Here is a 25,606-nt window from a genome sequence, read left to right on the forward strand (position 1 = left end):
GTTAAGTACTTATCAGCTAATTTTGTGCTGCTCTCAAACTAGAGTCCCTAATATGAGACACAAACACAATTCAAAGTGGCAAGTCACTGTTATCACATTTGCTACTCTGTTCACCTGCGAGAACACGATACAAAGATTGCAGCACACACAGAAAAAAACATCTCTGCAAACCTAAAAACACAAAGATGGCTAGCATCACAGTTTACAACCACAACACAAGGCTTCACCACTGCTCTGATCTAAGCTGTTTATACCACTGAAGTGTTTTCTGCGAACCGTGGAGCCATGTGGAACCGACTACCCACTCATTTGTTAGTTCCCATCTGGAGGAAATTCCTGTCTTCTAAGGAGGATTTTCAGTTTGTTTAAAAGATTATTTCCAGTGTTTAAACTGCACTTCCAAACCCCTCAGGTTACAATTTGCACATTACTTTGCTACATTATGGTGCCCATGATGAATAAAGCAAAACAACAGTAGACAAATATAACACAGTATTTAGAACCAGGCACTTAGTCCACAAGGCAACTGCATCACCATTATTAACACAGATAAACATTAACAGCTGACAGCAACATATAAAACAATTTCAAAATTACATAGCAAATGGTTCATCCTATTTTTTTATAGCTACACAATGACTACTAATTTATCAAACTGCTTCCCTCACATATCAAACAGCTCACCACAGCTCACATCCTCTGCTCTACTCACACTAACATGGAACCATTTATGCAGACAATTTGCCTTTGTCCAGTATGACAAGAAATTACTGTAGCCTCGTTTTTCTGTGCTTTCCTGTAAAGCTATGGAGGTATTTACTACTTGATTTAATTAAATAATCACTACATAAATGTACTCACAGTCATGGGTAAAGCTTCTATACTGTTACACTGTACGGCCTGTCTTCCTTCTCCAAATTACTGTTCCTACATGCACAGACTTGACCTAAAGATAGAAGATGTGGGGTGCTGTGTTGCCGTAGAAACTGTTTCTTCTGGACTGTGCCTGCATCCATCTGCCTCAGCATGTTCCCATGGTGCTGACTGTAGTGTAGCTGAACTTGGACATGGACGCTCCCGTTGCCATAACGTCCTCCTCGTTGTCCCGTAGCCCACGACGGCGACGGCGATGGCAAGGTGCGGCACAGCATGAGAACGTGGCGAGCAGGGCTTTGCGGAAACGCGTGTTCATGAAGCAGTAAATGATTGGGTTGACGCAGGCAGACGTGTAACACAACAAGTGGATAAAAGCGATGGGCGCCCCTGAGAGGGCCTGTTTGGCAGAGATGTCATCGAAAGCCCGCCAGGTGTTGGCACAGTACAGAGGCATCCAGCAGAGAAAGAATAGGACGACGATGACCACCAGCATGCGGATCACTCGCTTCTTGGCCTCCAGCTTGGCCTCGGACGTGTTGCTTCGCGGTCTCTCTGCCTTGACCGCCCGGCTGGATGCAGACATTGAGGACATCTCCATCGAGTGCGGCCGCTGAACAACAGTAACGTAGCAACCATCTCCATCATCACTGCCGGTAGACACAGTGGAGGTCAGTCCATTCTTCACATCTGCACAGGAGAGAGAGAGGAACTGTGAATCAAATTACACAAAAGTACATACTTTACTATTGTTTTTAAAATAGTAAAGTCAACTGATCCCACAGTATATAGGTAATATTTCCTTTTTGTGGCATATTTTACATTATTTTGAAGATATTGTGAGAGAGATAGTTTGGATTTTTTAAAATGGGATTGTATAAGGTACTCAACAGTTAGTGTATTATCTACACTACATGCTAGTCTACAGCAGAGAGGAGTATGAGCATGGAAGTTAAGCAATGCACTGTACTATGGACAGTGTCAGCAGCCATCTGTCCATCTTTTAGCCACTTAAAAAAAAGCTCCACCTGAAAAAATCAATATTTAGAATATTTTAACCGCTTTACCCAATCATCAGACAGTTTTTTCTTTTCTGTCGTCAAATATTGTTTTCTCTTGCTCAACTCAAAAACAGTTATTTCTCCTGTCAGAACACTATAGTTGGTGGTCTACTGCTGCCTAAATCTCTTAGTTTGTTTGTGTTATTATGTGACTTGGGTAAGTCTAACCTAACTACCTAACTTTTAAAACACTGAAGTTACTACAATATTGGTGTCACTGGTTTGTAAAAAAAACAAAAAAAAAACAAAAACAAAACATAATTGACCAGTAAAATTGTATCCTGCAGCCGGTTAATTTATGGAAATCTTTACAAACAAGCCAAAGCACCACAGCTCTGTGATTACACAAGCATCCATTGTGAGGTTTGTTCTGAGTGAATCATGGCTCCTAAAGAGCAGCAGCTCACCTTAATGGAAAGAAGAGTGACTGGCAATTTGTGCTGAGCTTCAGTAATCATCCATCAAGAGATATTGCAATTTACTGATAAAATCGAATAGTCCAGCTCTCCCTCTACAACTTACAATGAGTACATTAATAAAAGCCCTTAGGCAAGCAAATACAAACAGGAACTTGTTTTGTGGAGACTTTATACACAATTTGCCAAAGCACTTCTGGATTATTAAATCAAAACATTTTCTAAGAGGTTATTTTAGAAGTTCATTATCCTTTTCCCTCTGATTTTCTGCTTGTTTTTTGTTGTTGTTGTTTTGTTTTTTCACCACATGCTCTTTGTTTTGTTTTTTTAAACAATCTCTTTCTCTCTGAGACCAAACAGATGGTGATGTCCAGGCCTGCAGCTGCCAGTCAATCCCATCCTCTAATGGAGTCCCAGCAAACACACTGCATGCTGCTATCATCTCACACACACACACACTCATATGCTCACAAAAGGTTATGTTTCACTTAACCTGCACACATTACAATGATTGTAGCGCTAATGAAATCGTTGTCATCAAATTGAAATTCCTTATCGCTCAGATAAATCATGTGAAAGAAATGCAAATGCTGACATTAGGGCCTGGCTGGTGGCAGCTGAATACTGTGATTCAAATCAAAAAACATCATTAAAATCAAACATGAAATACTTCTTGATCAGACACACATATCTATATATTTATAATATGTACAAGTTATTGAAAATAAAAAGCTGAATGTCAGTGCAGTGACTTCTGTGTGCCTTGTTTTAAGCTGGTGTGTGCTGAGGTAACAGCATTACTACCAATAGCTTCCTTTACATGCACACTAATTTTCCACTAATATTCAGTAAATGGTAATATATTTAATATGGGTTATGTAAACAGCATATTCTGGTTTGATATTTTAAATCAGGCACTATTCTGAATGGAGCATAATCTAATTTAGACGTGTGGGATATGCTCGCATTATTCTGGTTTTAGGAGCATTCTTTGGACATGTAAACAGCATGTTCAGAATATGCGTCTCAGCTGGGGTTTTTACACCAGTTTGTGACACACAACCTCTTCTGCTCTGTGCTGTAAACAAACCAAATAGCCAACAGTTTGCAAGGCTGGGGGTAGAAACGCATGCACAAAAGAAAATCTGAAATTTGTGGTCGGAGAGAGAAACACACCTACTTTGAAACATTATTTTAAACATTTGGTATCAACATATTTGTATATCATTATTATTATTATCACTGACATGTGAGCCAAATTGCATTCTGAGACATTAATCAAAGCTGTACCGTGGTACTTTCTTCATGTTTTCTACATGTGATGTACATGGCCTCACCAGTAGAGTCTTTTTTGTGGCCCATCTCAAAGTGGATGCCTCTGTAAAGTTCCCTGGAGATCAGTCCATAGGCCACAATCATCACCAACCCTGGGATTGCAAACAGCACAAGCAGCAGCAGAATGTACCTAAAACAGACACATGAGAGAGGTTGAGATCCCAGTATCCTGGCATAAGGACAGTGGCGCATGTATTAATGTATAATCATTACCTGAGCAAAACTTTTTTTTTAATCTGATAAGAACAAAGAATATCAGCCAGTAAAATGTATTGTTGTTCTGAGGATTCTCCAGAGTTCTCAAAGACTGTCTACATTGAAAAATACCCTATCTATTATAACCCAAGTTGCAGTTTCTTCCTAATCCAAAACAAAAATGACATATGTATGTATTTGTTCAGTTTGTGCAATGTCAGTCAAAAAGATAAAGCTGAATGTTACTCATCTATTCTGATGTGAATATTTTATTTTTAGACATTTATACCTTTATTATGTTGTACAAAACATTATTTACTGTGGGGTTGCAACTTTGGAAACCGATTACACAGGGGCATCCTAGTGGCTTAGAGGTTAAAGGAATAGTTTAGATCATTTTAAGCAGAGTTTTATTTAGGTACTTATCAATAGTCAGTGTATTACCTACAGTGGAAGGAGAGAGGGGCCCCAGCATAGAAGCTACACAATGTACTGCTGTGGACAGTCAGAAACAAAAGGTATACTAGCCACTTAAAAAAGGTCCACCTAAAATAATTAATATCAGTTTGCACTACAATATTTTCACCAGTTTACATTGCCGTGAAACAGCCTTTTTTCCTACTCCTCTCTGCTTCTCCAACTACATTAGTTAATAAACTAACTACATATAGTAAGACTTTAGAGATTCTGGAATTACCTTCAGAACAGCTATACATATTGAAAATGTTTTTTGGTTTTTTTTCCCAAAGATTGCTGGGCATTTATTTTTCAGGGGAAAAAAAATGCTTTGCTCTGTGAGTCAGACTCTTAAGGTAAAATACTAGACACAAACTGAGTCTAGTACATTTTATATTCACACACCCATGAGGAAGCCTAAAATCTGATAAAGAGGTAGAATTAAACACAAAAGCCCTAACATACTGTACACACACACACACACACACCAAAACATTAGTTTCAACTGTGCATTCATACACACAGATAGAGTGAAATTACCCCACAGCCTGTTCCATCTAAAGTCAAAAACATAAAACACACTGAAACATCCGTCTGCTCTCTTTCTCTGCACAAATGTTTCCATGAAAACAGCCAATAGACAGAAAGTAAGAGCTGCTAAAAACAGGCTCCAGGTCCAAACATGGAAATAAAATAGATGATTCAGTGTAGCATGCCTTTCTGAAAGTACACACACACACACACACACACACACACACACACACACACACACACACACACACACCAGACACATAAAGTTTATGTGATACAAAACAACATATTGTCCAGGCAGCAAGCACTGAGAGAGAAAGAAAAAAACTTGCTGGCTGCAAGTTTTATGTTAAGTTGCATTTTATGTGCTGCTGTGTCCTCGGTTACCCTAGAAATTAAAGTGATAATGGTTACGTAAAGAAAAGAAAACAGCTGGTGTATTTATCCATTTAAATTTCCAACACTACCAAAGTGATTTATTTTCTTTTTGAACTGATCATCAAGAGGAAAAAACTATTCTCATTATAAAAAGATTGCTGTCAAGAAAAACAACCATGAAATGAAAAAATGAAAAAAATATATTCAAAATGAAGTAGTGTGGTGGCATTTGGTGAAGTGCCACATTATGTGTGCATGCATGCAGATGCGTGAAATGAAATGAATGAAAAACTTGTTGATTTTAGTTCAATATGTTTTTTTTATGTATGTCAATATGTTTTATTGTAAGTGCCCAGAATGCAGCCACCAGTTTCCCTGCAAAGTGGTGTCAGAGGGAACTTGTTTTGGTAAGAAACTTTTGCACACGGGGAGGCGAGTCCTGACATTTAAGTGTCCAAATTCCCACAAAAGTAAAGGTAATAGCTGCTAGCTTGTGTACCATTTGCAACCCTAATTTGCCATTTTCAGAGTGTAGATTGCTTTCTCAGAGGTTGATGTTGTTGTTTCCCCAGCAGCTTTGAAAACGTAGATAGCAGATGCTGGCTGAAACCGAGCAACCAATAGCAGGCTTACCTGCAGGGTGCATTCAGGGAGTCAGACTAAATTAATGTCAGTAACTCAAACAAAAACACTAAAAACATTAAATAGTTCAAATTGCACAAAAACATTTTCAGCTTTTTGTGCAGTTAAGTCTTCTGCCCTTTTTTTCATTTTACATCAACAGCTAAATATCAAATATTTAATTGTGATAAATATAGTGGGTTATACAGTAGCACTGTAAAATAAACTACAGTAACACTTTCAGGACAGTATAATTCTGTACTTTATTTTAAAGTAGGCTAAAAACTACTGCTGTTTGTTTTACAGTAATTTTACCTTTCTATGAAAAACATGAAATACTGCATACTTGTTGCCAGTACGTTACAGTTAATGTTACAATAAACACTTTAAAATGATTTTAACAGGAAAGTGTTACAACAATAATGGCTCGAGTTTAAAGCCTAAAGTGTGTGCGTGTAGTTTGGAGGGGCTCACTAATCTCTGTTTGCTCTATTGATTCATCATTGTCATTGGGATGTACTGAGCAGTGAATAACTCTATAGGATCATGGTGTGATGCACATTATAGTGCCATGTGTAATCACTGTTCAGCATTTTGCTGCTGGGGTTAACTAAAAGTACTTGAATATGTAGTACGTCATACTTGATGACCTTGAATTTTCAGCTAAACCTACAGTTTCCCTGATCTTCCTGTATGCAACACCCACTGACAGCGTGCCTTAATCCGGGAGTAGGACTTTCTCTCACGCAGCTTACTGTGACCTTTCAGTGGATCAATGACAAATGATCCAACAGCTTAGACAGTTTTTTTTTTTTTCTGTATTGCCCAATACATTTTAATATTAAACGTAATATACGCATACTTAAGATGCTTTATTGTCTGTTATGCTCAAAAAATAGCAAAATCTCACTATGTATCAGTCTAAAGCCTGGTATAAAACTAAATTAAATTATTTAAATGAGTCATATTCAGTCTCTCAGATATACCATTTTGTGTTTTCTCCATGCATATTTGATTTAATAAATAATAAAAATAAATATACTATTATTATGTTTAGTGCATTGAAGAGCTTTGCTGCTATATGTAGCCTTATTTGTTCTAATATGACTTATGACGGCTAATGTTAGCAAACCTTAGACAGATGCAGTGTAACTGACATTGATGAGTATGTTACTGAATTTATGGCTGTAAATTTACTGTGGATTTTCTTGTAATTACCATTCGCAGCCACAGTGGCTGCTGTTCAGTAAAAAAAATTTCATTTCAGTCTAAACAAATTGAGTTAAAGGACCAGTGTGTAGTGGTAGACAGAGTCCTGACAATGTGTACTTAAGTACAAGTGATACAGTAATACATCGCTAAAATATTATTCAATTACAAAGTACTTGTGTTACAAAAATACTTAAGTAAAAGTACAAAGTATTAATTTAGAAAACTACTCAGAGTGCTAGTTACTTTTTAACTACTGATCTGTAATGCATTATCAGTAGGGGTTTCTGTTTCTCCAGATGTTCAGTCTAAATTACCTTCAACTTGTTTACTGTTCTGCTCAGTGGTCACAGTCACCTCTCCAAACTAAGGTTTGAAAACTTTTTTGCATTTTCCTTAAACAGTATTTGAAAGTGCAAACAACTGATTAATTATTAATAATTTATATGATACAAGACACTTTTTTTCTCAGATTTTCAGGGGGAAGGGTGTTCAGTTATTACTGTCATAACTATTCAATAAATATCCTATACAAATTAATTTAATTGGTTAATTTCTTAACTGTGATTAATTAATTAATGATTGACCATTAACATCCTTACTCCAAACCTCTGCTGCTGCAGTGTTTTGTTTTGTTTTTTCTATCTCATGGTTTTCATTGGCTCGTTTCTAAGCAGCTACTAAAATGCACATGAAAGGTTTGCATATTAATTCAAACTGTACTCAGTACTCAACTATGATTTTAAAAGTAACTAAGTAGATTACATAGTGTAATAAAAGCTTAAGTAAAAGTAGATACTTGAAAATCTACTCATGAAAGCACAAGTGCACCAAAAAACTACTTAATTGCACTCACCAGGTCTGCTCAGCTGTTGCAAGGGGCCACTTGTGGCGACACTGGTGAGCGGTGGTGTTGTCGGGACGCTGAAAAGATTCCAAGTGACTGATGATTGGATAGGGGATCATGATGATGAAGGCCAGCACCCACGTAGCAGCAATCACCCGATAGGCATGGGACCGGGTTTGCCACACCCGTGACTTCAGGGGGTTGCAGATGGCGCTGTAGCGCTCAATCGCTATGGCAACCAGGCTAAATGTAGAGATGCTGACTGATATGCCTGTAGGAAAACAAAACAGATTATTTACTGTTAAAGGGAGGTAAACATGCATGCATGTGTGTTATCGGATATATTCTCTTTTGATGAATGAAACGTTATCATTGCTTTGTGCTCGGAATAGAATTTGCAACCATAACGAAAAGCAACAAAAACTTATTTGTTGAAGTGCACGGCATATCTGCAATAATAACAGAGAACAAAATGTGGTGCTCTGTGGAGATGTGCTTGCAAATTAATATAGTGCGAGGCGGGGAGGTGGGGATTGTTATCTGCGTCTTAGAAGAAATCACGTTGGGCTAGGCCACTGATGTGATCTGCCATCTCCCTCCTGACAGGGCAACACGGGAAATTACTCTTTACCTGCCTTATCCATGTCCTCACCGACTATACAAACTGTGTGTATGTGTGTGTGTGTGTGTGTGTGTGTGTGTGTGTGTGTGTGTGTGTGTGTCTGTGTGTGTGTGTGTGTGTGTGTGTGTGTGTGTGTGTGAGTCAGGACTTATGCGCTGTGTTGTCTGTCCCTATGAGAGCAGCGTTTGAGCAGATCCCGCTGAAGCAAAGAGCAATCAGCAAACAGTCTCTCCCTTGTGTTTGTCCACTTTCCCTCAGTGCATTGTTTTGATGGCTCTCCTTCACTCAGAGGGTCAGTGCTTTATTTAATCCGCCTTTTCTATTCAATTCTCAGGTGGGTTTTCTTCCAGGGTCAGCCCAGTATTCCTGTTTTGTATTTGTCTCTGGCTTTCACATGATCACAATCATGTATTGTTATTGTTATGTTGTTATTCTCTTTATTGTCTGTGTTTACTTCTCTTGCAGATTCTCATATAGTGCACTTTACAGTATATTTTTATCATTGCTTGCATTCCGCCTCATCAGTGAGTGCAGAATTTCATGTTTGTTGTGTTTATGGTGGTGGTTGTGGTTGTACATGTGTGTGCATCCCAGGAAAAATAGCCAGTGTTTAAGCTGGTGCTAATGAGGAACCTAACAAAGACATAAATACTAACAGGATCATTCTGCACAATGGATATTTTACTTTTGATACTTGAAGTACATTAAGATGCCATTAAGTTCAACTTCAATGTACTAAAAGTGAATATAGCAACTCTGAAACACTCAAAGTGGTATTTCAGCTTTACTTCACTGTATGTGTACTGTAAATTGTACATTAGTGTACTTTCATGGGTATAATCATGTTGTAATACACCATTATGATGTTTTATTAAAGTGTCCTTTAATTTCACTTCATTAGAAGTGTATTTATGTGTGCTCACAAAAAGTACATTTCATGATAAGCTTTTAAGCTGTACTTGAAAGTATTGCATGTATTTTGAAAAAGTAACTCAACTTAAGCACATACACTACACTCACTGGCCACTTTATTAGGTACATGTTAACGCAAATATCTAATCAGCCAATCACATGGCAGTGACTCAATGCATTTAGGCATGTAGACATGGTCAAGAAAACCTGCTGAAGTTCAAAACAAGCATCAGAAATGGGGAAAAAAGGTGATTTAAGTGACTTTGAATACCAGACGGGCTGGTATGAGTATTTCAGAAACTGCTGATCTACTGGGATTTTCACACACAAGCATCTCTAGGATTCACAGAGAATGGTCTGAAAAAGAGGAAATATCCAGTGGGCGGCAGTTCTCTTGGCAAAAATGCCTTGTTTTTTTCCAGAGGCCAGAGGAGAATGGCCAGGCTGGTTCGAGATGATAGAAAGGCAACAGTGAGTCAAATAACCACTCATTACAACCAAGGTATGCAGAAGACCATCTCTGAAGGCACAACACGTTAAACCTTGAAGCAGATGGGCTACAGCAGCAGAAGACCACACCTGGTGCCACTCGTGTCAGCTAACAACAGGAAACTGAGGCTACAATTCACACAGGCTCAGCAAAATTGGACAACAGTGGATTGGAAAAACGTTGCCTGGTCTGATGAGTCTCAATTTCTGCTGACACATTCAGATGGTAGGGTCAGAATTTTTCTGTAAACAGCATGAAAGCATGGATCCATCCTGCCTGGTATCAGTGGTTGGTGGTGGTGGTGTAATGGTGCGGGGGATATTTTCTTGGCACATTTTGAGCCCCTTAGTACCAATTGTGCATCACACCACAGCCTACCTGAGTGTTGTTGCTGACCATGTCCATCACTTTAAGACCACAGTGCTATTATGTCTATATGGACCAAAATCTCTGACGAATGTTTCCAGGACCTTGTTGAATCTATGCCACAAAGAATTAGTACTGAAGGCAAAAGAGGGTCCGACCCGGTACTAGCAAAGTGTACCTAATTAAGTGGGCAGTAAGTCTATACTAAATACAGGTCGTTTTTTAGGTATTTTATTTGCACTACATTCATTTTACATTATAGTAAATGCATTGTACTATTTGTACATTATAGTGTTTTTGCTTAAAAGAAAGGTTCAACATTTTTGGGAAATATGCTTGTTAGGTTTATTGTCAACACCATTACCACTTTCAGACATGACAGTGGTGTCGATCTTCTCATCTAACTCTTGAAAAGAAAGTAAATAAGTGTGTTCCCCAAATATCAAGCAATTACTTTCAGTAAAGGGTCTATAAAAGCACTCATTACCGAGAGGCATGACTGTCCCCTTGATGTAAACTCAGAATCACCTCTTACTCTGTTAAAGTGAAAGCACAAACACATCCCATTGAGAATCCACAACCTCCCGCAAATGGTTGAGATAATGAAAATGGTGTGTGGATGTGCTACTGTTCAGTGGTAATCTGTACCTTTTTGTAAAGGAAGTCAGACAACCTGTTAACTTCTTGATTGCTATTTGTTTCCACAGTTTTTGCAGCTCAGGTTCACAATTAAGGTAAATCAATAGAAGATGCATCTGAATAGCGTTTTAGTTCAGCAGCTGTGTAGCCCCCTTTTCATTTTCTATTGGATGCCAGTCGATAACCTCTCAAGGCAATATAGGATTAGCCTGATAAACAGACAGAAATGTCTTTTTTTTGTTTCTATTTACATCACATAAGAAGATGTAGGCAGCAATTCAGCTTTGTGAGGTTCGGGATAGCTGGTGATGCAACACCAGACTACATTTTTGTCTTTAACATTGATAAAAGTAACTAGTAAAGTTACTGTCAGATTGAGCGAATTTGCCAAAAACTGTAAAAGAGATTTGATGTTTTGATGTGCTAAGAAATTTTGGCCTTATAGGAGAAGATTGCACTCGTCCCCACAAGGAAAAAGATAAAAATGAGATGCTGCGTCCAACAAATCCATGAACATTATTGGATAAGATGATGAGTTCCTTTTTACATAATGCTTAATATTAAGCCATGCTTGTTTGCTTATGCTTATTCATGAAAATAAAACATGTAGGGCCCCAACTAACAAGGGTTTTTATTATCAATGAGTCTGTTGATTGTTTTTCAGCTGATTGAGAAAAAAATAATGGAAAATGTTTGAAAGTGTTTCCCAGAGTACAGTTCAGCATCTTCAAATTGTATTATTTTTTTCAAACTGGCAGCAAAAAAACAAAGATATCTTTAATTAACAATGATAGAAACAGTTTATAGCTCAAAACAGTGAGTTCACCAGTTAGCTCTCTGGCATGTTGTGTAGCTGTGTGAACTAATAATATGACATATGGTTGTAAATATTCATGAAAATGTTTCATGAAAGAGGTAATGGTGGATTCGCATAATTACGAGCTGCTGAGTCATAGTTATGAGATATGGAGGTTTTAAGATTAAAGTTTTTTTTTTGAGTGTCCATAGTTCTCTTTCTGTTGCTTGTAGCCTGCAGAGGAAAACAAAACCTTCTTCTCATTGATAGTATGAATAATAATAAAAGCCTGATTAAATTTACCATTTTTATATAAAATCAGAGTGTATCTTGGCATTGATCCTTGAAGGGAAAGTTCACCCCAGAATGAAAAATACGTGTTTGTCCTCTAGCCTATTGTACTATTTATCGATCTAAATTGTTTTCATATGAGTTATCTAGTTTTGAGGATATCAGCCATAGAGATGTCTGCCTTCGCTCCAACATAATGGTACTGTGCCAAATAAAACAACATTTTAAGAACAATGTCTCTCTCCAGAAATCATAACCCAGTTACTCAAAATAATCCAAAGACCTGGCCTTGAACAGTTTCATGAAGGAACTACTTCTGTTTCAACTAGAAAGAAAGTAGTTCCTACATGAAACTGTTCACACCAAAGTCTGTGTTTTATTTTGAGAAACCTGGTCATATTTTCTAGAAAGAGACCCTGGTGTTGATTTTTTTCAAATATATTTTTTGATGCTTTGAACAGCATAAGCCAAGTGTCATTCAGTTCCATTACATACGAGAGAATTCAGTCATTGCTATGACTGATGTCTTTAATTTATATTTTCCTTTTAAAATTACACCAAACATGTCCTTTCATATCTTGGCTGAAATTCCAATCAGCATGCTTACTTCAAACCTGTTGGAATCATATTTATTGTAGCAAATAAAGCAAATTTACACAATAATTACATGAATAATTTTACCCATATACTAAAATGCTTCTGTGACTAAGAATGACTAAGAATTGAAGAGGATGAAGATGAGATTCATCCTGCTTCTAGATTAAAACTAACATAGTGTTTGAGGAAGCAACTTTTACAATAGCTGTTCAGAAAACAATGTTATTGGTAATTTTCTTTACCTTTTTTATGTGAGTAAAATAAACTCTATAATAGAACACGTTCTTTCTTATGATTAGTTATTCTATATCCTCTGGGTAATTTATGCTTTCAATAAGATATCTGAATGAGTCTTCATTCTAACCACTTTTTGTTTTTTCTTGCCGTCTTATCACTAGTCAACCCTCCCTTTCCCTCACCACTCCCACTTCTCTCACCCATGAGGTAGGACACTATCTTGCACATGGCCGCTCCGAAGATGAAGTCCTTGAGGATGCTGGGAATGAGGGTGAAGGGCATGCAGAAGACAGCCATCATCAGGTCACTGACAGCAAGCGACAGCAGGAAACTGTTGGTCACGGTGCGCATGCGCTTATTGACCGTCAGCACCACAATGATGAGAAGGTTGCCGATGACACTCAGGAAGAAGATGAGTGTGTAGAGCAGGATCCTCAGCGTGTGGTCCCCATCTACAGACAAACACAGGAGACGAAGATTGTGTCACAGTGTGAACGTGTTCGCCCTGCTGACCCAACTCATCAGTTCTGTTTTACATGACGATCAATATGATCATGCTGTCCTTTATTGATCCTAACAGCCTTAAGCCGATAATCCTGTGTGTAACTATTTCTCACGGCTGCTTCTTTGTGTGTGTGTGTTTTTTTACTATACAGGTTGTGTTGCCCCTGTTGATGAACAGAGCCTGAGGTAATATGTGACACTACTCTGCTGCCTGCTGTGCAGTAGTACCATGTGGTGATTTCACTGGGCACATCACGTCTGCACCGCAGTTTTGATCCGTCCTCCACACAGCTTCATGCCCCACCAGTAGTGTTTGAGAAGTGAAGCCTTTTGCCTTTCTGATTATACTGACTCGCTCAGATTTTGAGGATTTGGTCATGTTTCCTTAATTTTTGTGATTCTAACGTAAATAAGTATGCTATGTAGTTAAATAGTGTGTTTGATGTCAGTTTTAATAATGACAAGTTTATACATGGTGTTTTATTTTGAAAATTGACCAGACTCTTAATGCTGTGTCTGTGTCTAACTTCCTGCCGCTCGATCTGCTCTGTGCAGCTTGACATCTGTCCATAGACTAGGCAAGTATTTGAAGCTGCTTCTGGGACGCTCTGTAATGCAGTGTTCGATTTTGACTACAACAGAGGAGGGTGTAAAGAGTTACAACACACATGGAGGAAAAAAAATCTGTTTTAAATTAACCAGTACATTTCATGGTCCTCTTTTTAAACTGTACTTCTACCCTTTGCTGGGTTAGCCTACATTTGCCTTTTAGATCTTATAAGGCTACTGCTAGTCTGCTCTAAATGCAGGGATTGGGTGTACAGGGGCAAAGCATGTGAGGAGCACTTCCACAACTTGCTGGCTGCCTGGAGGAAAAATAAACACCACCTATCTTTTCAACATGATGTGAGTCTGACGGAGCAAAACCCAGATTATAAGACACCTTCCAGCAACCATCCCTAATCGCACAATGTTACTGTACATGATGAAAAATACATATTTTTCCAGTTACATTTAGTGCTGTTAATCTATCTAGACTGTTTTGGTGTGAGTTGCCAAGTTTTGGAGATATAAGCCAGAGATGTCTGCCTTCTCTTGAATATAATGGGACTAGATGGCACTATACATTTTAAAAATCAATAGCAATGTCTCTCTCCAGAAATCCTGACCCATGCACCCAAGAAACTCCACAGACCTTGTTGGGAGCAGTTTCCTGTCAGAACTTCTTTCTTTCTGCAGTAGAATTTACTGGAACTGCTCACAACAAGATCTGTGGATTATCTTGAGTAAGCAGATATGTAATTTATGTAAATGTATTTTTTGACCCTTGAGCACCACCGAGTCGAGTGCCATCTAGTTCCATTATAATTGAGAGAAGGCAGACATCTCTATGGCAGACATCTCCAAAACTATCTAGGCAGATAGATAGCACACAGCACAGAGGGAAATTATGTATTTTTGTGGTGAACTATGCCTTTAAATTATCATATTCCTATAATATAACTCATTGTAACTCTTTGAAAAGGAACTTTTACCTGTAACAGAGTATTTTATCACTGTTTTTAGTTGGTACAAAGGCACTTCAACATAACAAATTACTATTAATTAGCTCTGTGTTTTCAATCCATCAGGGTCATTTGTACCAGTTCCTCTGCTGTGTATCAACTTCAGGTACCAGCATTCATATTTTCCATCCACTGTTTTTAATAAAAAATACTGTAAAAAACAAAAACTACAGCTTTCCAGCCGAAAGCCTGTCTGAGCCTTCAGCCATCAGCAGCTTCACTGGATCATATCCTGTAAAGTCCATGTTATCTGCTTTCTCTCCTATCTTTACCTCTCCCCGCGGTTAGACGCAACGCTTTTTAACGGGTTACCTACTGCGTCTGTTTCCCGGGGATTAGAGGCACCCATGTGCGCCATATCTGCAGGACACTAATCACAGCACACACATAAGCCCAAACTTCATTGACACAGTTGTAGAGGCATGTGCAACCAAAGACACTCAAGCTTTAATCCCCTGAAAATACTCCACCGACAGTTCCCTAAAGGCACTGCTAAATGACATTGACTAAAATCTGTAAATACATCAGGGAACATCTGTTCTATATTGCTATCTTTCTTTCTCCTCCTCTTTTCTTTTCGCTCACTACACTCCAGTTTCTATCAAGCTATTTTCACTGCGTATTCTGTCCTTGATCTTTACTCTTTTCCATCTCACATGTCTTCTGCATTTTATATTCTTTGCTTTATTTCTCCGCCCATTTCCTGTCCTTCCATTCTCCATTAAAAGCAGAGAAAAAAATAAACTGCCATGGCCATGTGCACATAGCAACAGAGCCAGCCACACACCTATGACTCATATTTAAAGAATTTTTCATCATTTATTTATTCAATCTTTTTTGAATCAGGTGATCTCATTAAGATTAAGATCACTTCTCTAATAGAGACCTGAGAGCAAGAAACAGCCACTAGAACACAATAAGCAAACTTTAAAAATACTTTCCACCACTTACAATTAGTGACTGATAATTCACAGTATTTTTGTGTAGTTCATAACTGTTCTAAATGGATCTAATCTGTCATCACACACTTCTAAAGACCATGTGTGTTTGTTATCACTGTGATACCATTTACTATGTTGATGCTCTGCCACGGACAACAGATCAATTTTACTACACCAGCATTTATATTCAATGTCAATGCAGTACTTGTTGATTTTGAAGCCCCCTGTGGACAAAAACAGTAGTTTGTTTGCTTGTTTTTTTTTTACCTTAAACTGCAAGAAAAAAAAAACCCAAATGAGTCACATATTCTGGATTTAGTACTTCAATGTCAAAAGAATGCTCCTAAAACCAGAATGATACCAGCATATCCCAGTAGAATATGCATCATTCAGAATTAGGCCCAGTTCAGAATATCCAGTCATAATATGCTGTTTACATGGACTTAATCAAATTCAGAATATTGCCATATTCTGAATATTAGTGGAAAACTAGTGTGCATGTAAACACAGCAACAGATGCAAATCATTTAAGGCAGTGGTCTTCAACAGGGGGTCTGTGACCCCTAGGGTGTATTCAGTTACTGCAGGGAGACTCAAAATTTTTGTTTGATCTATTTATTCCAAAAATATATTACTTGAAATTATGTTTGAAAATACACATCATCATTTTTTACGAATGCATACAAATGGGATATCTAAAGCTAAACAGAGATTTTACAAACAAAGATACTGTTGTAACATGCAGCTCACTTTCACATACAGTCAGTCTTGGATCACCTCTGAAATAATACAAATTACAAATTAATACAAATTATATTTGGTGTGTTTTGCTAGATGAGAGTAAAAACGATTTTCCTTCATGCAAATCACACCACCATTTACTTACTTTACTTTACTGTACTTCTTCAATATATTATAAGACAAATAACTTTTCTGTCTAACTTATTGCAATACACATACAGCTGATGATATGATTTTACTGAATCTCTAAAACCATGCAGACGATCCTGAAATCTGACATCTCTAATCAGATGGACCAGAGATCAACCAGGAAGTAAAAATGGAACAATGAAACTATCAGGAGAATATTTTCCGCTGCACTTAATGTGGACTGTGGTGGTTCTGCCCTTTTTTCTTTACATTCAATAAATAAATTGAAGAGTCTGCTCACTAAACTTGAAATACTAGATGGATGGAGTGAAGCCACTTGGGCCACACATAACATCGACCAAGTCATCCATCACAGAGAAAGTAATAAGCTTTTTTATACTTTACACACTTACACTTAGCACTAAAGGCTAGAGGATAAGGTGGTGTCCCCACCTAGGTTATCACCATAAGTCATCGCATCAGTGATCTAGGACACTGGCTTTTGTATGAAAACATCTGCTTGAAGTACCATATAGTTTGCCCACATGCTCAATTTGATAAAGTGATTAAAGCAATTCCCATATCAGTCAAACTATTAGTTCAAAACATAGATAGGCAGTCATGTGTGATAGATTTACCTGTGCTTTATTTTAATGGTCATCATTTTTTAACTGAGTGAAATTCAAATGAATTGATATGGAACCGCTTGAATAATGTACTGTACCCAATTTAATCTCACAGAAACTCTATCATTCAACTGTTTACAGACTGAGAAATTTAAAAAAAATGAAGAACCAAATATATCACTTACCCTATAAGTCCCAAAACGAAAGAAATACATTTTAAAATTCTAAATAATATTTATTCATCCGATGAAATGCTAAGAAAGATATTTAACATTGATCACAATAATTTTTGTTTTTGTGACACTGAAATTGAAACCACAGGATGTCCAGGGGTCAATGTCTTTACTCTATGACATTCTAGGAGGACTTGCAGGACTTGCTACCATCCAAAATCCCACTACATGCTCCTCTCACAAGAGAAAATATTGTGTTTGGTATTGATCTCAAGGACACTAAAGGTGACTTGATATTAAACAACCTTACACTCCTGGCAATTTTTTTTATCTACACATCTAAATGGAGGAAAATTAAACCTCACTTCTCAGTTACTTAAAGGGACCTTATGGCCAATCATCTGAGTGTTTTAAAATTAATGAAAGGAAAACACACCAAGTCTCTCCTCAAAACTTATGAAGAACTGAAAAAATTTTGTGACCCCTAGATCGACTTGATGCATTTTTCCTTTTCACAATTGATCTGCATTATAACATTAATGTAAAATTATTTTTCTATACCATGCCTTGTATGTTATTCCTCTATAATGTTTTTCTATGCCTTGTTGTAAATGTTTTTTTTTTCTATAATGTAAAATAATGTTAAAAAATTCAGTCAGCCATCTTGGAAAAAATATTTTTTTAAAAATGGTATCCCATAGCAATGACAAGATCAAAGAACAGAATGGAACCACGTTCTGATGATGTCAACAGTTCTGGAATGTTGAGAAGGCTATAAAAGGCCTCTCAGAACCAAACCTGCATCAGACACGATTTTCACTGTCGGGTAAACAGAGGAGGCAGAGGAGAAACAACACTGAGATCCAGCAGCAGACTAATCAAGCCAAGGATTTCGCCACCAGACGCCTTGATTTCTACCTCCATTCCCCTTGAGGAGGAAATAAGGTGCGAGTTTAAGGACAGCGAGGCAAGGCTGACCAGGGGTCGATCTGAGCAGAGGCTCCACTTGGACATCCACGTGGACTCACTGACTGCTCTCTTCAATCAGCTCCAGGACAAGCAAGAGGACAACAAGAGCAAAGAGCAGATGCAGAGTGAAATATGTAGACTGCAAGCACTGCTAGAGGAGGCTCCAGCCAAACATGACCACTCTGAACAGGAAGATACTGAGACTCTGAAATCATGTCTCAGGAAAATCTGCTTCATGCTGTGGATGGCTCAGAGCGACCTTGAGCATAAGATGTCCTACACCAAAGAACTTGAAGTCAAGGTGAAGGCGATGATGAAAAAGAACGAGGATCTTCAAAGTGAAGTCGAGGCCATGAAGTTAGAGGTCCGTGTTGAAAAACAGCTGTGTGCCATGGCTGAAACCAACATGGAGACGATAACTCATGGCAGCTATTTGACAGTGCAGAGTTTGAGGCACGCTCAAAGGCTGAACAGCTGGAGGCTGATCTTGTGTTTGAGCGGGATCAAGCTCAGAAGCTGCAAGCAAAACTGAACAAAATGGAGGATACTCTTCAAAAACAAAAAGAGGACGCAAAAAAGATGATGGAACGAGTCAAGGCTTCCCATCAGGCCCGGCTGGACGAAGAAAGAGCGCACAGCAGGAAGATTTCTTCTGCACTGAAAAATGCATAGGATCTTTTGGAGATTGAACGACTCCACTGGCAACAGGAGAAGTCCTCTCTGCTGAAGGAGGCGGAAAAATCAAAGACTTTCCATGCCGCTCAGCTGGACGAGCAGAAACAAGAAAACAAAACCCTTGTGGATGCTCTGCAGAAGGCTGAGCAGCAGTTGGAAATTCATCATGACCAGTGGCAGAAGGAGAATTCACCCCTCCTTCAGGCCAGAGAAGACCTCATAAAGACATCCATCCATCCATCCATTGTCTTCCGCTTATCCAAGTCATCCAGGTCATACAGAGACCGTACGGCCCTTAGCAGAGGGCCCCAAACTCCATACTCCCGAAGCACCTCCCACAGAATGCCACGAGGGACATGGTCGAATGCCTTCTCCAAGTCCACAAAACACATGTGGACTGGTTGGGCAAACTGAACATGAACCCTCAAGCACCCTGCGGAGGGTCCAGTGTTCCACGACCAGGACAAAAAGCGCATTGTTCCTCCGGGATCCGAGGTTCGACTATCAGCCGAATCCTCCTCTCCAGTATCCTGGAATAGACTTTACCAGAAAGGTTGAGGAGTGTGATCCCCCTGTAGTTGGAGCACACCCTCCGGTCCCCCTTCTTTAGTATTTATTTCATTTAGTAACTTTAAAGGTGTATGTCAGATTTTTTAAAGTGGGGTAATATTAGGGTTATATTCTTCTTTTTATCTTTTGGAAAGACTCAACAATCAGCTGTCTTCAAGCCACTAGTCCAAAGCGCCAGTAATGTGATTTAGATTAACTTCTAAATCAACTGTCTTACCGTTCTGTGATTGGCCAAAGTCGCCTGTCACAGATTAGATTCTCTGAAGCATGAAAGCAGAGCCAAGAGGAGGAGCTGAAGTCTAGTTTTCTCTCCCACTTAAATCACACTCAGTGCTTAAAGGTTATTATTGAACTTTTGCCAAGTGATGCAAAAAATAAACTGCCTATCGCACCCCACTGACTCTCCACATATTCAATGGCATTAAAGACATCAAACATAATACCCTTGTCTCTCTTTCCCAGTGTCACGTCTGTTAAAAGTAATCTTGAATCTGACTCATATTCATTTTCTGTAATCCACCTGGGATGTAAATATGGAAATTGTGCACAACTGGCACTTATCCATCTGTTTATCCATTAAGTTCAGTTCAAGGCGAGCTGTAAAAATTTGCCGCACAAGAGCTGGCGCGAAGTGTAAGAGGATGTCAAACATGAGATTTAGCATCTCCAAATCCATATGTGTAGATACGTGATTCATATATGAAGGCAGGATGATAACATGTCACTTCATTAATTTAATTCCCTTGCATCCATCCAGCCACTCTGAAATCTTTTTGTGCAGCTTGCGGGCCTAACAATGGATTTAGCTTGCTCAGCAAAAGTCAGTAAGCCAGTCTGACTTCCTCCGTCTTATTGTCATCTCTCAGAAACACATACAGTCGGAGTCTTGGCATCTAATGGCACGAGGCTTCACCATCTGTCTCTCACACTCCAATGCAAATAAAAAGCAGCAACCTCTAATGTGGTGGGTCCTGTTCTGCTGACAGAACATCAGGGTTTCTTCACCAGAACAGGCTTGCAAATAGCAGCAATTTAAAGTGTTTAATTTTGTGTGTGTGCGTGTGTGTGTGTGTGTGTGTGTGCATGCGCACATATATCTGCATGAGCATAATGAAAATGTGCAGACAGATGATTGGTAAGAGAGGAACCAACACTCACTCTTGCCTAATATGTATTACCCAGTCTCCTGCCTAATCGAAGCCAATTAGCTTTCCTATGTGCTCGCTAGCTGTGCAGGAACACTGATAACGCCCTCAGCACATTTACACAGTTCCTTCAGGCTAGCATTTCCAATAGCTGCTGCTGCTCATGTGTAGAGTGGAGACAGTCATATTAATCACCTTGCTCACCAATGCTCCACCTGCACTCATTAGACAATGTCACACAAATGAATATGTCTGCCATATAAAGTGGAGTACTCTTAATTGTTATGAATATGGCATCGGAGCAATGGTGCAAACAGAACAGCTGCACCACAACTATTTGACTGGGGGGAGCAAATGTGTGCTTTTGCATCCTTACATTTTGATTATCCAACTGCTTTTTTGAAGATGTGCAGCCACAGCTTAATAAAACAAAGCTTTAAAAAAAATGAACAGAATGATGTAACAAAATGATAGATAATGAATTAACGGTGTTATGAGTTAGTGTTTAATTCGGTGTGGTAGTGTTTGGTGAGAAATCATTCCACTTTTTCTCACACTAAAATAGCCTAGCTGATCAATGGGGACTGCTAGCAAGTTGAGGCAACAAAGTCCAAACTGTCAAGTGTATACAGACTTGCAGTTTATCTTTATTGATTATATTGATACTGAATTGACAAGAACACGGTCAACATATGATGCATTTTATTTTGTGTTTCTAGAGTTATGTATTTTTCCAGACACTTAAGAAACTACCATTTTCAGATTTTTAAAGGGAGTTTGGTGCAGTTTTTCACCCTCCAGATGAATTGTAAGAACTTGATGAGAATCTGACTTTTCATCTTGTGCCATTTAAATTTGTCAAATATTTTTTAGTTAATTACTAAATGCTTGCAAAATTAATGGGATTTCCCTTAGCCTCAGCTGTATCACAGGCATCGTCTACAGTCAAAGCAAAATATTTAAATCATTTGAATTGAGTTAAAAATAGTTTAAGATTAAAAATAAATAAATACTTAATACTTAAATACTTAATACTTAAATACTAATCTTGATGTATTAAAATAATTGATTGATTAAGGTCAATGAGATCTTTTTTTAACTAGGCTGAGGTAATAATGAAGCTGACTTTTTCCAAATAATAATGAGCAACTTTGGGATAGAAAAAATATCTGTTTTCATCACATTGTCTGGGCTTCCCTGAATAACTTATTCAGATTTGGGTGCATCCCAGGTCCACACACCTGCAGTTAGGCGTGGAAGCAGGAGCGCCGGTGTAGAACGCTAAGCAATGTACTGTTGTGGGCAGGGCAGCAGCAAAATATATTTTAGCCACTTAAACAATGTCCTTTTGCTGTTGGAGAAAGCTGTCTGACAGCAAGTTAAATCAGTAAAAATATCCAAAATATAGCATATACTTAAACTGAAATTGATTTTTCAGATAGCCCTTTTTTTTAAATGGCTAAAATACATTTTGCTGCTGTCCCTGACCACAGATTACTTAGCTTCCATGCTGACTATGGATAAGTACAGCCCCACTTCAAAAAAACCCAACTTTCTCTTGAAGTCGTTACAGAAACCGGTACTGTGGGTCATAGTTTCTAACTGTCACAAACCTCAGTCAGATAAAGGATCAATGAGTCAGATAGACTAGACTAACATATTCAACAAAATAGACCCTCTGCCCTTCAAAAAAAAGATGGTTTCACAAGGAGGTTAACAAGGGGGATGCATTTTGGTCGGACTTCCAGGACTTTCCTGCTTGCTATTATGTGATATAATCTTGACAGGACGGAGAATACTGATTCATTTTATCTCCATTCAATTTTATCTGCCATTTATGTTTAAATAGAGTGCACAACCTCCACATACTATCTCAGTCATGTATCTTCATTTTCATGTGCATACAGGATATCTGCTATGTTAGACTGTCTTGTGTATGTATGCTAAACATTTTACGTTAAGTTGTGCAAATGCCAACTCCATTAAAACTTTTCCACTTCATTTGTAACATATCATCGCTGATTTCACCATCCGTTTGAGTGTTGGATGTGAAAGATTTGCTGCTAACTGCTAACATCAAAATAAGTAAAGTTAACCACAGTGGAAGTGGCTATTATTAGATATGCAGTGAAATAGTGGATGAATTAATAATGAAGTTCGTACTCCACCCATGAATATTTAAGGCGTCACCATCTCTCTCAGACATTATATTGACTATGAATTAATCTCCCTGTCTCCATCTAATACATATGCATTTTGTGTCACTTTATATCCCAGTTGGACCTCTGTGTCGCTGCACCTATCAGAGACAAGCCAGCTCTGCGCCTGTAAGACCGCAGTATCGGTAAATGTCACAGCTAGTAGCTAATCCAGTATGGTAAATGTCATCTAAGCCTTTTCACTGAGCCAACTGCACGCCCGAACAGTTGATGGAGCCGCTAAACAAAACCACTTTCTGTTGACTACAGCAGCACACGAGCTACAGAGCCCCTGGACACGGCGGTCTGACTGCAAAACGACATGTTGCAGGTTGCTTGGCACACAGTGCAGGCATGTATTAAACACCTCGGTGCTCAACAGGCAGTGAGATGAGAGGGTGTGAGTGATGGAGGAATGAAAACCAGAGGAGGGTTTAATTTTTCGTCTAAATACTGTTTGTGGGGAATAAACTGCTTTGTGGTCAGGGATTGAAAATGTTGGAGGGGGTTGGTTTTACTGGAAACGACTGATAACTCCTCTGTCTTCATCATTTCCACAATAATGACCACCTACCAACTGACAGCACTTTTATTGAATCTAGAAATATATAGTCATTCAGCTGTGTCTTGTGCAGTAAACCAGGTGTGACAGGCTTCCTTTAAAGCCACTATAATATCAGATCTACAGCAGGAGTGTCAAACCATGTGCCATGAAGTACTTAGAGGGTCCGCAGGTTTTTCTTCCAAATCACCTGGGCTGCATCCTGTGTGACAACATTTTGAAAGGTGTTTGTGGTTGAACGACGAGTTTTTCCTCACCTCGAGATGTGTTCGCTCCATTTCAGTGGCTGTGTCAGGGGTAAATGCCAGTATCAATGGTGAAAATCTCACAAAGCAGTGGCATATTTAAACGCTGAAATGGTTCACAGACATATCAGTAGCTCATTGGGTGCATTTTGCATCATTAAAAGGGTACCCCAGCAATTAAAGGCTGCATTTCTATAAAGATAGGGGTCGTGGTCCAGACTGCGACAACAGTTGTGAAGGGAGGAGGTCAGGACCCAAAACCACTATGATGTTTCCCTAAACTTAACCAAGTCAATTTTGTGGCCAACAGCTTGGTTCTGTTTAACTTAAACATGAGAAGGACAGTACTGCTCATCTCCTGTTTGCAACCAATGGTTGTGTTATTAATGTTATTTATTTTTGGCCATGAACATCCCATAACCTTAACCACATAACAATGAAGTTACCCTTATGTTACTGAAGTATTTATTTCACCCCAAACCATGATCTCTGCCTTACCCTAACCATGTTCTGTTTGTGCCTAAATGGAACCAAACCTTAGCCATAAAACTCATTTATTTTTCAACAGTGCAGCGGTTTGTAATAATTTTGGATGGCATAGAGAAATTGTGTCTTTAGATCAGAGAATGCTTTGAGAGAGTGTGTTGTTTTAAAGGGCAATTACAAGCAATGTATGTTGTTGTTTAGATTGTTGGATTTTCTACATGTGAACATGACTCCTAGCTAATTTCATTGATTAGAAAACAATGTCATGCAGAGAGGAAGAATTAGCTAATTAAGAAATCCATATCATAAAAATAAAAACCTGCAGACTATACTGTATGTGTGGCCTGGAAAATTCATTTTTCTCCATGCCAGAAAAATGTGTGCGACTGAGAGTGAGTCTGACGGTGACAGAGCTCAATCAGTCAGCGTGATGGGCAGAGAGCGGAGATGAGAATAAAGGAGCAAACATGGAGAAGAAGTAATCAAATTCTTGAGTGACAGAGTGTGTAATGAAGGTGACAGCAGCTGTATGGGGTCAGACATTGTAATTTTTTCTCTTTAGAGGATGGGTGTGTGGTTGTGTTACAGAGATACAGTGGCAATGCTAAATAAAGAGAGACGAGGCAGTCACAAGTCAAACTGAAGATAAGTGATACTCTGTGAGTGACACTGTGTGTAAGTGAATGAACTAATAATGGTGCCGCATAAAAATGAATTAAGCTCACAATTTATCAATACAGCTGCAATCCTCATCAGACATCAGACACAGCAGTCTTGATCTGTACTTGTCAGATGTGTCGTCAGTGGGTTTGTAATTTGCAGTTGTCTGATTTAACTCTATACTTGAAATTAACTGCATGGCAAAGGTAATCAGATCCTTTACATTAGTAAAAGTACTGTATTAATACCACACTGTAGAAATACTCCAGTGCATGCAAACGTTCTCTAATGAAAGTGTCACTTAAGTAAAAGTGTGTTAAGTATGATCAGGAAAATGTATTTAAATTATCAAAAGTAAAGTGGTGTCTCCTTGGGAAAGCAGAGAGGAGTACAAGCCACTTAAAATAAGGCTTATCCTAAAAAATTAAGATCATTCTGAGTGTATGTTATATTTAGAATATTTCCACCTCTTTACCTTGCTGTGAGACAACCTTTTCCGACGGAAAACCGCTGTTATATAAGCGAATATCCACTCTCCAAACCAA

At 38.5% G+C, this 25,606-nt stretch overlaps 1 protein-coding gene across 1 annotated transcript in view; it reads right to left on the reverse strand.

Moving 5' to 3' along the window:
• Positions 1–441: 441 nt before the first annotated feature.
• cckbrb (cholecystokinin B receptor b) overlaps positions 442–25,606 on the reverse strand; it is a 28,362-nt gene continuing 3,197 nt past the window's right edge. The window contains exons 2-5 of the mRNA XM_084724017.1: positions 13,073–13,324; positions 7,932–8,193; positions 3,688–3,815; positions 442–1,563 (exon numbers count right to left, since the gene is read on the reverse strand). Coding sequence (XP_084580143.1) covers positions 1,022–1,563; positions 3,688–3,815; positions 7,932–8,193; positions 13,073–13,324 — 1,184 coding nt within the window. The 3' untranslated portion in view covers positions 442–1,021. The remainder of the gene's footprint in view (positions 1,564–3,687; positions 3,816–7,931; positions 8,194–13,072; positions 13,325–25,606) is intronic.

The sequence above is a fragment of the Lutjanus erythropterus genome, chromosome 8 (genome assembly GCF_056507025.1).
Source record: "Lutjanus erythropterus isolate fLutEry1 chromosome 8, fLutEry1.hap2, whole genome shotgun sequence".
NCBI lineage: Eukaryota > Metazoa > Chordata > Actinopteri > Lutjaniformes > Lutjanidae > Lutjanus > Lutjanus erythropterus.